This window comes from Loxodonta africana, chromosome 3, assembly GCF_030014295.1.
Source record: "Loxodonta africana isolate mLoxAfr1 chromosome 3, mLoxAfr1.hap2, whole genome shotgun sequence".
NCBI classification, from domain to species: domain Eukaryota; kingdom Metazoa; phylum Chordata; class Mammalia; order Proboscidea; family Elephantidae; genus Loxodonta; species Loxodonta africana.
Window position 1 is genome coordinate 189,043,096 of NC_087344.1, and position 12,412 is coordinate 189,055,507.

At 53.3% G+C, this 12,412-nt stretch overlaps 1 protein-coding gene across 3 annotated transcripts in view; it reads right to left on the bottom strand.

Annotated features, from left to right (window-relative positions):
- Positions 1 to 626: 626 nt before the first annotated feature.
- MEF2D (myocyte enhancer factor 2D) overlaps positions 627 to 12,412 on the bottom strand; it is a 32,392-nt gene continuing 20,606 nt past the window's right edge. For all 3 annotated transcript variants that reach the window (XM_064282720.1, XM_064282719.1, XM_010594836.3), the window contains 7 exons: positions 12,036 to 12,246; positions 11,742 to 11,798; positions 9,792 to 9,982; positions 7,901 to 8,030; positions 3,212 to 3,443; positions 2,416 to 2,722; positions 627 to 2,092 (listed from right to left, as the gene is read on the bottom strand). In XM_064282720.1, the coding sequence (XP_064138790.1) occupies positions 2,081 to 2,092; positions 2,416 to 2,722; positions 3,212 to 3,443; positions 7,901 to 8,030; positions 9,792 to 9,982; positions 11,742 to 11,798; positions 12,036 to 12,246 (1,140 nt within the window). In that variant the 3' untranslated portion in view covers positions 627 to 2,080. The remainder of the gene's footprint in view (positions 2,093 to 2,415; positions 2,723 to 3,211; positions 3,444 to 7,900; positions 8,031 to 9,791; positions 9,983 to 11,741; positions 11,799 to 12,035; positions 12,247 to 12,412) is intronic.

The window sequence follows — 12,412 nt, forward strand, 5'->3', positions numbered from 1 at the left end:
CACACAGGCAGCGATGCCCTCCGAGCTCAAAGCACACAAAGATTTGTATACACCCAGATAGGCTCAGACACACACACAGGTACACCCATGCAACCACACACACGCGCACACACGCACGCACATAAATACACAGGTACACTCAGACACATAAATACAGATGCCTTCATGAACTCACTCAGGTACTTGTGTGGTCATACACACCCTTCTGCTTCTGGGTCCTTCCCTGCGTCAAGTGTCGGAATACTGCAAGCGGCCGGGTCACAGAGGCGGGCAAAGACAGTCATTTACCACGGACCCGGGCCTTGTCTAACTCTACTCTCCAGCCAGGATGAAACTCCAAGGGAGCGCTGCACCCCTTGGGCAGGAGTGGGCTTGCCTGAAGGACCTGGGCAGACCCCTGCCTGCCTGCCCATGTCACCCCAGCCCAGGTCCCTCAGGGCGGGGGTAGTGGTGGATGGAGGGCTGGGGGCCTGCCCCCTCCAGTTTGATCTTTGATCCAGCCCGAGGTCTCAGGCCCCCTTGTTTCGGCTGCCCCTGGGCCCCTTGGCCACTGCCTCCACTGAGGAGGCACAAGAGAGGGGCAGACTCGGGAGGGGGGGAGCAAGAACAACAGCAGAAGAATCTCGTCTGTACAGTACGGGCCATTTGAGTCATTATTATTACAATATACTTTGACAAAAATAGAATCTCATTTCATATCAATACAACAACAACAAAAAAAAAAACAGTTTCCTGGACTGTTACACTGCTAACGTTTTTTTCCAAAGGTTGCTATTTACAATTACAGTAGCCAAGAGGGAAGGTGGGATGCGGCCTGGGGGTGGTGGGACAGGAGGTAGCGAGACAATGAGGGCGCCAAGAGCAGGGAGGTGGGGTCAGGAGTGGAGGAGCTGAGAGGACGGGCTGGGGAGAGGGACCAGGGAGAGGGACCAAGGAGCGTCAGGGAGGCTCATCTGCCCCTCCCTCCCACCCCCACAGACCATCCCAGTGTCCACTCCTCTGGGTATGTGTGCGTGCAAGGAGTCCCCTCACTGACACCTGCCCCTGAATGAAAGGGCTCTAGGGGTGCGCCTACCTCCCTTCTGGTCCTCAGGCCCCCAGGGAAGCCCAAGGCTGACTCTCGCTGAGCCACCTCACTGGAGTTCCTCTCCCAGTCTCCCTGCTGGTTGTGGCCAGCTTACAGAGCTGGTGTCAACTGAGGGATGGGGAGCTATTGCACTGTATATTTAGAGAAAAGGCCGGGGAAGGGCAGGGGCCCGGTTCACCCCTTGCCCCAGCCCTTCTGCCCCTCCTCAGCCCTCTCCTCATGGCTCTCTTTGTCTTTCTCTCCAAATGTGCTTCGAGAGGGGTCCCCACCCCAGGCCCCTCCCTCCAGCCTCTGATTCCCTGGCAGTCCTCTCAGCCAGCACCCGCACACCTAGGGGGTACAGCTGACAGGAGAATCAGTGAGTGTCCTGTGGGTGTGCAGGGGCACTTCGGGGGCCAGGCTGGGGCATTCTGCCCCATGTGCCAGTGGCCATGCGAACAGCCCAGAAGCAGAGCCTCTGATTTCAGAACCTCTGCCTCCCTTTCCCCCTGAAACACAAACCCACCCATCGAGTTAACTTTGGGGTTTCAGTCTATTGTATGGGTTTTTTGTTGTTGTTTGGTAGTTTTTTTGGTTATTTCCCTCTCTCTGGGGGAGGGGGTGGGAGGGCTCCGCTTGCGGGGCTCGGCACCTGTCCTTTCCCAAGGCCTGTCAGGGTCCCCACCCCTTCCTGCAGCATATGTGTACAACGTGCAAAGTGTCCCCCCCTTCCTGCAAAAAAGAGACCCCCCCCCAGCCAGTGAAAATGGTGGGGGGTGTAGAAAGAGGGGATGGAAGCATCCCCCTCTCCAAAGCGAGAGTCCAAATTGAAAAAAAAATATAATAATAATAATAATAATATAATAATAATTATACACAAATGTAACCATCAACAGGACACGGAGCACAAGAAAGGAAGTGGGGTCGAGCGGGAGGAGCCCAGGACAGGGAGGGGTGGGCGGTGAGATTGTCAACTCTTCATCAGGGAGGCTGAGAGGAGGGGAGTGGGAATCGTCACTTTAATGTCTGTGAAGAGAGGAGATGGAGAAGGGGGTGAGAGGGGGTGGCCTGGGCTACAGGTGTGCACCCCCCACTCCCTTCTCCCCAGGACTCAACGGCCGAGCCAGCTCTGAGGGGAAGAAGTCATTCAGCAAAGGGACTGATGCTGGAGGGGGTAGGAGATTGGCCTTTGTGGGGCAAAAGGGGACTGGTGCTGCCTCAAAATGGCTGGTAGAAGGGCTAGCTGGGCACAAGGCCTCTCAGGTGGGGGAAAAGACAGATTGGGGGCACACGGGACGGTCCCTGGGTGTAGCAGACACTGGCAGACAGGTGGGGTAATGCTACAGTACCCAGGTATCGAGCCGCATCCTCTTCACAGCTGAGCCCTCAGCCTCCTGCTCTGGGGCCGGGCGCAGCAGGCCCAGTGTGGGCCCGAAGTCTCCCCGTCCGTCATCCCGGTCTCCCGTCTCATAGGAGCCCCCGGCCGGGCTGCTGAGACCATCACCAGGCTCAGCGCGGGCAGCCGGGAACACAGCTGGAGGGGGAGGCGCAGGGCTGCGCTCGCGGCTTGGCGACACGGGTTCTGACTTGATGCTGATGTGGGGGTGGGTGGTGACTGTGAGGGCAGCACCCACGTGGGGCAGTGGGCTGCCCGGGCTGCAGGCAGGTGATGGGGATGGGGTACAGGGGATAGAAACAGAGTGGGTGAGAGACAGAAAGAGGTGACAGGAGGTCACAGGACAGAAAGTGAAAAAGAGGACAGACAATGTGGGGGATAGGGTGTGGGGAGGGGGAAAGACAAGTGGATGTAGACAGAGACCAGGACACAGAGGGCAGTGAAGGGAAGGGGATACATAACATTAGTTTTCTGTCTATCCGTCTCTGTCACCTTCTGCAGACCAGGGTCACCCCCACCCCTACCCTGGGCCTGCTGGGGAAAGGGCTCAGGATGGGTCTCCTAGGCCTATACAGGTGACCCCGGGCTGCCTCACAGGCTGTCCACTGTACAACCTGCACAGCCTTACAGATTGTCCATGACAGACGTCCTTGTGGGGAACCCAGCTCTCAGGGGGACCCTCGACCCCCCTTCCCCTGCTCCTCAGCTCTCCCTCCCCAAACATTCACTGGGAAACCTCCCAGACTCACATCAGGTTGCCGAGAGACACGGGGACGAGGTGGGGCTGTTGCTGAGGCGGCTGCTGCGGTGGCTGCGGCTGCTGCGGCTGCTGAGGCTGTGGCTGTGGCTGTGGAGGCTGTGGCTGTGGAGGCTGCTGGGGCTGTTGTGGCTGTTGCCAGGCAGTGACGTTGCCTAGCGACAGCCCCCCAGGTGAACTGAAGGCTGGTAAGGAGGACAGCTCTGCACTGGTCAACTGGTAGTCTGCAGGGGGAGGGGGAATTAGGGAGGGTGAGCCTGGAGGTGGGGAGAGGACCTGAGGCTCTCGTCGGGGAGGTGCCTCCAGGACAAGGGTGGAGACAAGAGGGGGAGTACTTAATGACATACGTGGATAATTAAATATACTCATCAAAAGTCAGTGAAGGTGGCACTCAGAGTTAAAGAAACGCAAATCGTAATAACCAAGAGCTACTATTTTAACCATCGTATCAGCAAAACGCAGAAAGTGTGATCAAACTCAGTGTGGGTGAGGGTGTAGCAAAGCAAGCACTCTCATCCCGTAGGTGGGAGTTTACATTTTTGAAAGGCAATTTTGCAATATCTATGAAAATATAACATGCATATATCCTCTGACCCAGTAGTTCTATTACCAGAAATTTACTCTACCAAACAGTCTCAAAAAACTAGAAAAAGATAACTATATATATACACAAAGATATTCCCGGCAGCATTATTTGCAAAAATCAAACCAAACCAAAAACCAGGAAACATTCTCATGCTCTTATCAATGGAGTCTGATTAAAATCTATTACAGTGCACCCATACAATAGCATACTACGTGGTGCCGAAAGGGAATGAGGTTCTGTTTTTCATATAAGCTCATACGAAAAAATCTCCAGGATAATTACCAAAAGAAAAAAGCAAGATGAGAAGCAGTCCGTTTACAAGGGGCAGAAGAAACAGGAGAGACATAGGTTGATGTTAGCTGAGAAAATGTTGATGGCAGTTCACAAAACTACTGATTTTTATCTTGGGGATATAGGACTGGGGATCAGAGATAGAGGGTAAAAAGAGATGTTTTTTTCCCCACAGTGTTTTACTTTTTTAAAAACCATATGTAGATATCACATTTACAATTTAAAAAAAGAAAGAAGAAAAACAAAAAGTTTTAGGGAATGTCTAATACATGTCTAAGGAGCCTTGGTAGCTCAATGATTAAGTGCTCAGCTGCTAACCGAAAGGGTAGCAATGGCTCTGGTGGGAGAAAGACCTAACGATCTGCTCCTGTACAGATTACAGCCTAGAAAACCCTATGGGGCAGATCTACTTTGTCAGATGGGGTTGTTAGGAGTCAAAACTGACTCGCTGGCACCCAACAACATTAACAATATATGTCTAACTGTCATCCTGTCAGACAAGACTTTCTGAAGCAGAGAGGAGTCACAGTCAACACCAGGTGAATCCGGGCACTAGAAGCGAATGACTAACTACAATTCCACCTTCTGCAAAGTCCCGAGTTTCCCAAAGATTGTGTCGCAGCAAAGGTTCGAGCTGCTGCGCCCACACACATAAACACACAGGACCCACGGTAGCCACCCAACTCCTCCTGCCCCCAGAGCAGGTGAGCCTGCAAGAGCAAGAGCAGAGGGGCTAAAGGGAAAACACCTGGGACACAACTGGCTGGGGTTCTGGCAGAGGTCCCCATGAGACGGTGCTCATTATCTTTTTAAATTTCTATCTTAATGAAGAAACTGTGATGTTTACACTGTTACGGAATGAATAGAATCATGAAATGTTTCACAATTTACATCGCACTGTTATGTTTCACATTGCATCCTGTTTGCGACAGTTTAGACAGTTTTGTCCTTGAGGAACACAGGGAGACTGTACTGTAACGGTGGGAGGGCATGTGTTATGAGTGGAGCCCATATCCCCCAGTCATCCCAACACTACACCCCCATGCTACTACACAGGGGTAATTTGCTCTGGCCCTCTGTTTTCATGCAGGGGAGGTAGTATTATCTCTGCAATATAGCAAGGTGTTAAAGGCATGAGCTATGAGGTCAAACTTCCTGTCTAGCTCCACTTACAGGTCACATGACCTTGGGCAAGTTACTTATCCTCTGCCCATAAACTGGAAGCAATAATCCTACCTATATCAATCAGCTGTTTCAAGGACTAAGGAGCTAACACACATAAAGCAGGTAGAACAGTGTCTGGCACATAATAGCTATACAAAAAATTTGCCTATCATTATCATTCCTTTACAAATGAGGCAACTTGCCCTCAGTCACAGAGAAAGCCAGGGGCACAGCCAAGGCTGCAGGTCTACTTATCACCTTTGAATCTATCCCTAGAGATGGCCTCTGCTTGCCTCTGGCCTTGTAACAACGTTAGCCAGGGTTCTGACATGCCTATATTTAAAAGGCAGAGTAAGGACAGAACGGGGCCCCTGGTATCAAGTATTTCCAAGCCTTGCTTTACAAACAAGGAAGCCAAGCCTAGAACAGTGCAGTGCCTTGATCAAGGCCCTCACTGAGTGAATGGTAGAGACACAATTCGCAGTTCCCCACTGTTCCTACCACACTCCAGCCCTGTCTATTGGGAGGCCTGGCTCCCCCAGGCCAGGAGGAATGTGGCCCAGAGGCTACCTGGCAGCCCACTCGGTCTGCTGCCAGGGCAACTACAGCCAGACCTCTCAGCCAGTGTCAACAAGGGGCCAGGCCCGTCCCTTACCCAAGACATTACCATAAGCCAGAACACCCCCAGCCGGAACTTGAACTGGGGCCAAGGACTGTAAACAGTGAACAACTAAACAGCAATGCATTCGCTGGGGTTTTGTTTATACACCTAGGGTCACCTGAAAACACCTGCTGTTTGAATTGAGATGTGCTGAGCTGCTCCTGTAGCAAGAGGAACTAGAGCCTCCAGTTTCTGAGAGGATGTGAGAAACCCCACACACGTCCCAGCAGGACTCCCAGGACAGGCCCAGGGTCAGAACCTGCTTTCACACCACACTGACAAGTAAAAGTCCAAAGTCTGGCCTTGGTGAGGGCCTGTACTGGGCTTACTGACACCAACCAATCTTCCTCCTGCTCCACAAAGATTGGCAGTCGGCCCCAAGAAGATGGTGTCTTAGAGACTTGGCAAAAAACCCACCACTGTGGGATTCCTAAATAACAACAGCTCCTGAAAGATGATCTGCGTAGCCCTCCACCACTGCCCCACCCCGCCCACCCTCAGGAAGCCGGCTTTTCCCAGAGTCCCAGATGGCAGGGCTGGAAGAGCCTCAGAGCCCTCCTGTCCACCCACACCTCCCACAGATGAGGAGACCGCCCACAGGGCACGGCCATCTGAAGAGCTCCACTCTGAAGCTGCCTGAGGACATGACAACCTGGGGGTGAGTACACAAGCGGGCACACACACAAGGGATGAAGGACTTACAGACACTAGAGTGAGAGGATCCAGACACAGACACCCATGTTAGAGTCTGGCCCCTCAAAATGAAGCAGTTCCTCCAGCTCTCGTACCTTCCACAAGAGGTTTCCCTAAACGGGGCTGGGTTCCAGCTTTATACACATGGGAAGGTGGGATACTGGTGTCTGGAACCTAGCATGGTTCACCTCTGTTGTGGAAGCTTGGTGGGCGGGGCAGGGGGGAGTTTAAGGGTCTTTTGGTCCAGTCTGATCTTATCACAGGAACATCCCTAACTCAAACCATTCACTTGTGGGAACCTGGAAGAAGGCAGAGGTCTCTTCAGCTGGAAATAGCCCAGGTTCCCAGCCACAGAAGTGCTCTCGAACAAGGTGACAAGGCCTTTTCCACTGGGAAATCCTTCCTGACACAGCATCTTGGAGTGCAGGCAAGGATGGCCGAGAGTCACAGACTGTTCCTGGGCAGGTGTGAGTGGGTGACACAGACCAGGACAGCCCTGGAGACCCAGGACAGCTTGAGAACTGGGTGTTCTGTCTGAATTCCTCTACCCAGAGACCTCTCCTGTGTGCTAAGTGACTCTTCGCCTTCAGATCCCCCTCCCAAACCCTCACCAGTCTTCTCCTTCCTTCTTCCTCATCATTGCACCACGAAGGCATCATCAGGCTAAGAGACTCCCTTCCTCCTTCTCCCCCTGGAGCCCCCTGGAAAGCTTCTCCAAGAAACTGGACAAATCTACCCTTACCATGCTTCCTCTCTGGCCTCCTCGCCCTCATTCCTTCACTTTCCTCCAGAGAGTCTTACTAAACTGACCATGTCCCCTCCCCACTCCCCAGTCCTGGAGTCTAGAGCTTGGTCTGCTTGAATCGCCTGCTTAGCCCACCTCTGTCCTGTTTCCTCCTCGCACTGAAGGCTTTTGAGGGCAGGGGCTGGGGCCTCCCTCCTCCACTAGGTCCTATATTAGAAACGGAAGATGCCCAGTTAAGTTTCAATTTCAGATAAAACAACAAATACTTTTTATTGTATATCTGTCTGTAGAACATACTTCAGCATATTTTTGGACACATTTACACTAAAAAATTATTTGTTGTTTTATTTGAAATTCAAAGTAATAGAGCAGCTTGTATTTTTGTTTGCCAAATCTGACAACATTAATTAGGTAGAGAATCTCCCGAATCAAGGGCCTTCCTCAGATGGGGCATCCCCCAGGGTTACCTAACGTTCCTTGTCTGGTCCCTTCCCTGCCCCCAGCTGAAGTGCACACGTACACACGCCACATGGACACTCACCTGTGTTGTAGGCAGTGGGCATGGAAGAGAAGGGGAGGCCCTGGCTGAGTAAACTTGGTGTTGCCACGGAAACCACTGGGGTGGTGAGTGAGTGGGTAGACTGGGAGACCCCAAGGCGCTGGGCATTGTTCTGCAGAAGGACAGAAGTATCTGTCAGCAGATGGCAGATGGGTGGGCTGCCTTATCCTGGCCCTCCATCCCAAGTCTGGGCTGGGGGCCCTCAATCTTAAGGCCCAAGTGGGGTCCCTTAGCATGGAGGCCCCAGAGATACACAAATTCACGCTGGTACATTCACAGAGATGCTGAGATCCATGGAAAGAAACATGCACACATAGATTCATTCAGTCCTACACCCATGCAAACAGGAAGACACAGATGCTGGCACTGTGGGCCCAACACCAAGACTGGGCCTGGTCTCTTTGGGCAGAGTCGGGAAGGGATAGACACCAGACTTCTCCTGCCTAGTCCCTCTGGAGTCTACTCTCCATCCATCACACTGCAGCACACACTCTGGTAGAAGTGTGCTGGCATCTGTGAGAGGAACACGGGGCCTGGCGTGGTGTGTGCCTGCGTGTACGTACACACGTGTGTGGGGCTGTCAGCTCCATCTGCCGCTGAGTCATTTGTTTATTCCAACTCCATGCTGGGGCCGAAACTGCCGCCGTGTTGGCCGCCAAAGCCTGCCTGCCTTTTCCAGCCTCTCTGGCCTCCCGTCAGGGAGTTGGGGAGGGAGGAGCCCCCACCCCACTCCTGGCTGAGGGTGAGTATATGGGAAGAGAGTAAATGTGTGTGAGACAAAGAACGAGTGCCTGTGAGATGGGCTGTGTGTAGGAAAGAGGACAGGAGACAGAAGGAGGGCAAAGAAGCCCCCCACCAAGCAGGACAGCTCTGGCCTTGGCTTGCTCAGCTCCCCCTGGAAAATCAATTTTGCTGTCCAGCTGGCATCCCTCCTCAGGAGGTCCCTGTCTTGGGTTCCAAGAAAGCTCTAGGCGCCTGAGTGGTGTTAAGATGGGAGGTAGGATCCAGCCCCATGGTCCCAGGGCCTAATCCAGGCATCCTGGACAAATCAGGGTGGGGTCTCTGAAGCCTGGGGCTGGCCCACTCTCTGTGCACACACATTCAACGTATATACAGAGAAGGTGTGTCTGCAGGAACGCAGCACCGTACAAAGGCACCATGTACACACAGGCACACACACATGCATGTCTAATTCCCGCACCCCCACCCTATCCACCTCTGTATCCCGCTTGGCGCTGAGCACAGCTCCTGGCAAGTAACCAAATAAAAAACAACACACACTACACATACAGGAGAAAGGACAGGGGCACACACGTACTCCATGCTAGGTGACTGCACAGCAGTGGGCCGACCCAGAATTCAAAACCACGGCAAACATCTCACAGCCTCACTTACCAAATCTAAATGGTCCTCAGTCTGAGAGCAGAAATAAAACGAAGGGGACAGCTGAGTCTCTGGTCTTTGCCCCTGTCCCTCCCGACACACACTTGCCTCTACGGCTCTCCCCAGGGGAGAGCATAAGGAGACAGAGGGGAGCTAGGGAAGCCCCCGACCAGGAAGGATAGGGCCTTCACTGTCCTGATTTCCAGAAGATGCTGTCTCCCAATCTCCACCCATTACGAAATCCTCACCGTCTCATTTCCATCCCTCCTGCTGTGCTAACAAACCACTCCTATCATCCTCCCCATCAGAGGGCCTTCTCTCTCTCCCACCTCCTGTCCCTTTTTACTGCCCTTGAGGCTGTACTTCTGTGCCCCAACCTCTTGTCAGGTCCAAGCCATGCCTGGAAGTCCTAACTGATAGTTCACGTTCATCTCTTCTGCCAGAGGTCTGCTCTTTCCTCCCCCACTCCCCAGCCCCGACATCCACTCACCAAGTGATGCATTAACCCCTTTCCTCCCTGGGAAGTGATGACCCGAAGGTCGGGCTTGCGGCTGGGGGCTCCGAGCTGGGCGCTGTGGGTGGGTGGGGGCGGAGACTTGGCAGGGATGACTTTGTTGAGGCTGTTGCCATTGGCCACCGGAAGGAGGCCAGGGGAAGCCCGTGCACTCACATAGCCATTTCCTGGAGAGTGAAAAGACATAAAAGGCATAAAAGGAAAAGCATGGGCCTACCTCTCAGCCCTGTTAGTGGCCCCCATGGCTTCACTCCTATCACCCAGATCCTCTCAAAGCAATGCCTGGGCTTTCAGTGGGTGCTGAGCTATCTGATTTCCCCCCTAAAATCATCCTGCCTTGGGACTAAAAGGAGAACATCCCTTACTCCCTAATCACTGGGTTCAGCCCCCTACCTCTATGCTACATGTGGTGGGGCTGAGTGGGGGCGCTCTGAGGTCGGTGGGAAGAACTGGAACACAGCCATTATCTCCTGTCCCCCACAAAGGCCAAGCGGTTTTTCTGCAGCCAATCTTCTCTCCACCTTTTCTCTCACCACAGACAGGAAGCCCAGTACCTTCAGATCCCCTACTGACCCGGCCCACAATCATCCAGGATGGAGAAGGGCTGGTGGCCTGGAATCTGGGCCTCTGTGAGGATCCTGGTCACCAGGACAAAGCACCAACCACTCGGACTGCTCCCTCCCCACGAGCCAGGGAGGCTGTGATTTGGCTCAGCACATGACAGCTCCGGGGACACAAGTCATTCCTTGGTGGTGGTGGTGTTACTGGCACTGGGGCACTGATAACACAGCTACCGTCATAATTACATGGGCAGTAACCACCATAATAACTATCTCTCACATTTGTTCCACACTCCACAATCTACAAAGGGCTTTCACACACACATTATCCCATTTAATCCTCACAATAACTGTGCAAGATGGACAAGGCATGTATTATTAGCCCTGTTTACAGAGGAAGAAACTTGAGGCCTGGTTGGAAGAGGTGTGGTGAGTGACTTGTCCAGGGTCACACAGCTGGCTAGAAGCCAAGCCAGGGCTCTTGCTTGCTTTCCATCTGCTGGGCTCAAGGGCCTCTATGTATCACAGTTTCCTCAAGGTTTGCAGGCATTTCTCTGGCCCTCCTCGGAGACGGAGGAATATTTACCCATCCTCCCAGTTTTCTGACCCCAGGACACAATTACCGCCAGGGAGGTGCTGTATGGTACCTGAGGCTGAGCTGGGGGACTCTGAAGGCCGGACATGTGGGGGTGACTGCAGTCAGAAATGCCACCTTGCTCTGTCCCCTAAGTGCACGTTGTGCCCCGGAAGTGTGTGGCCGCCTCCATCCCAATTCCCGGATCACTCTGGGAATGGTAGGAATGTCAGAGTGACGTCAATGGTGACATTCGAAGTCATAGTCACCAAGCTAGACAACGGCACAGGGCAGGAGGGGCTGTCAGCTGCTGGGGGTGGGAGGGCAGCCTTTCCTCTATGGCTTATGGATGTATGATCACAAGTGTACAGCTAATGTTCGGCTATTTCTGTGACAGTGACAATATACACATTTGCGTGTGTGTATATATATGTGTGTGTCTGCCTGTCTGCACCTACTGTCCATATGGCCAACACTAGACATTTCATCTTCTAGATCTCAACCACACACGCCCTGTTCAGCTGGAAATACCTACATCTTCCCCTCCAACTAGAAATGTTGGTCCATTCCCGCAATTTGCCCAGAATTCCTTGAGCCTACATCTCTTCTGATCATTCACATTAATTACTACTACAGACAACAAATCCAGGGGCTTCAAAATCCTGACTCTCTATCCGACTTAAGCCCTGGGCTCTCCCTCTTCTCCTATCTGAGTCCTTCGGGACCCTGGACCCGAGGCCACTGAGCAGGCAGGCCTACCCCATTCCCAGGCAGAAGGGCAGTTGCACTCACCAACAGGGCTGGGACAGGCTCCATTAGCACTGCTGAGGTCTCCCCCCAGCATGGCCCCTGAAGGTAAAACAGAACCATGATGAGCTGACAGGATTTCCTGCTTTCAAAGTCAGTCTTGGGGACTCATCGGGGAGAGGGGACTTCAGGAGAAGGAGTCATAGTCCCTTCCCTCAAGAGCAACACAAATGAGGGAATGCTATGGTGGGGAAAGGGAAATAACTATTGAAAACAGAATTCCAAAGCCCCTACCTCATCTCATCTCCACCTCACCTACTCACCCACCAGTCCACTCACCTGCACTGGCTGGCCGCTGGGGCAGGCCGGGAGACACACTGTTCCTCTGCAGTGCTGGCTGCTGGGGGGATAGGAGCCGAGGGTCCGTGAGGGATGACGTCACCAGGGAAGGGGTGACCAGGGAGCTGCTGGGATTGCTGAACTGAAGTGAGCTCTGATTGGACACGGGCACCGTAACAGGCATGGCAAAGTTTGGGGCTGGAACAGCTGACTGGATAGAAAGATGAAGGGGAAGGGTCAGGCCAGGTCAGCTCCTCACCCAAGACCCACTTTGCCTGGGAGGGCAAGCAGAGGTTCTTCTAGTTTCTGGGCTGCGCATCCTAGGGCCAACAGCTCCCTCTCTCTGCCCTGGGCCCTCTTAGAGTCCTGCCTACCAC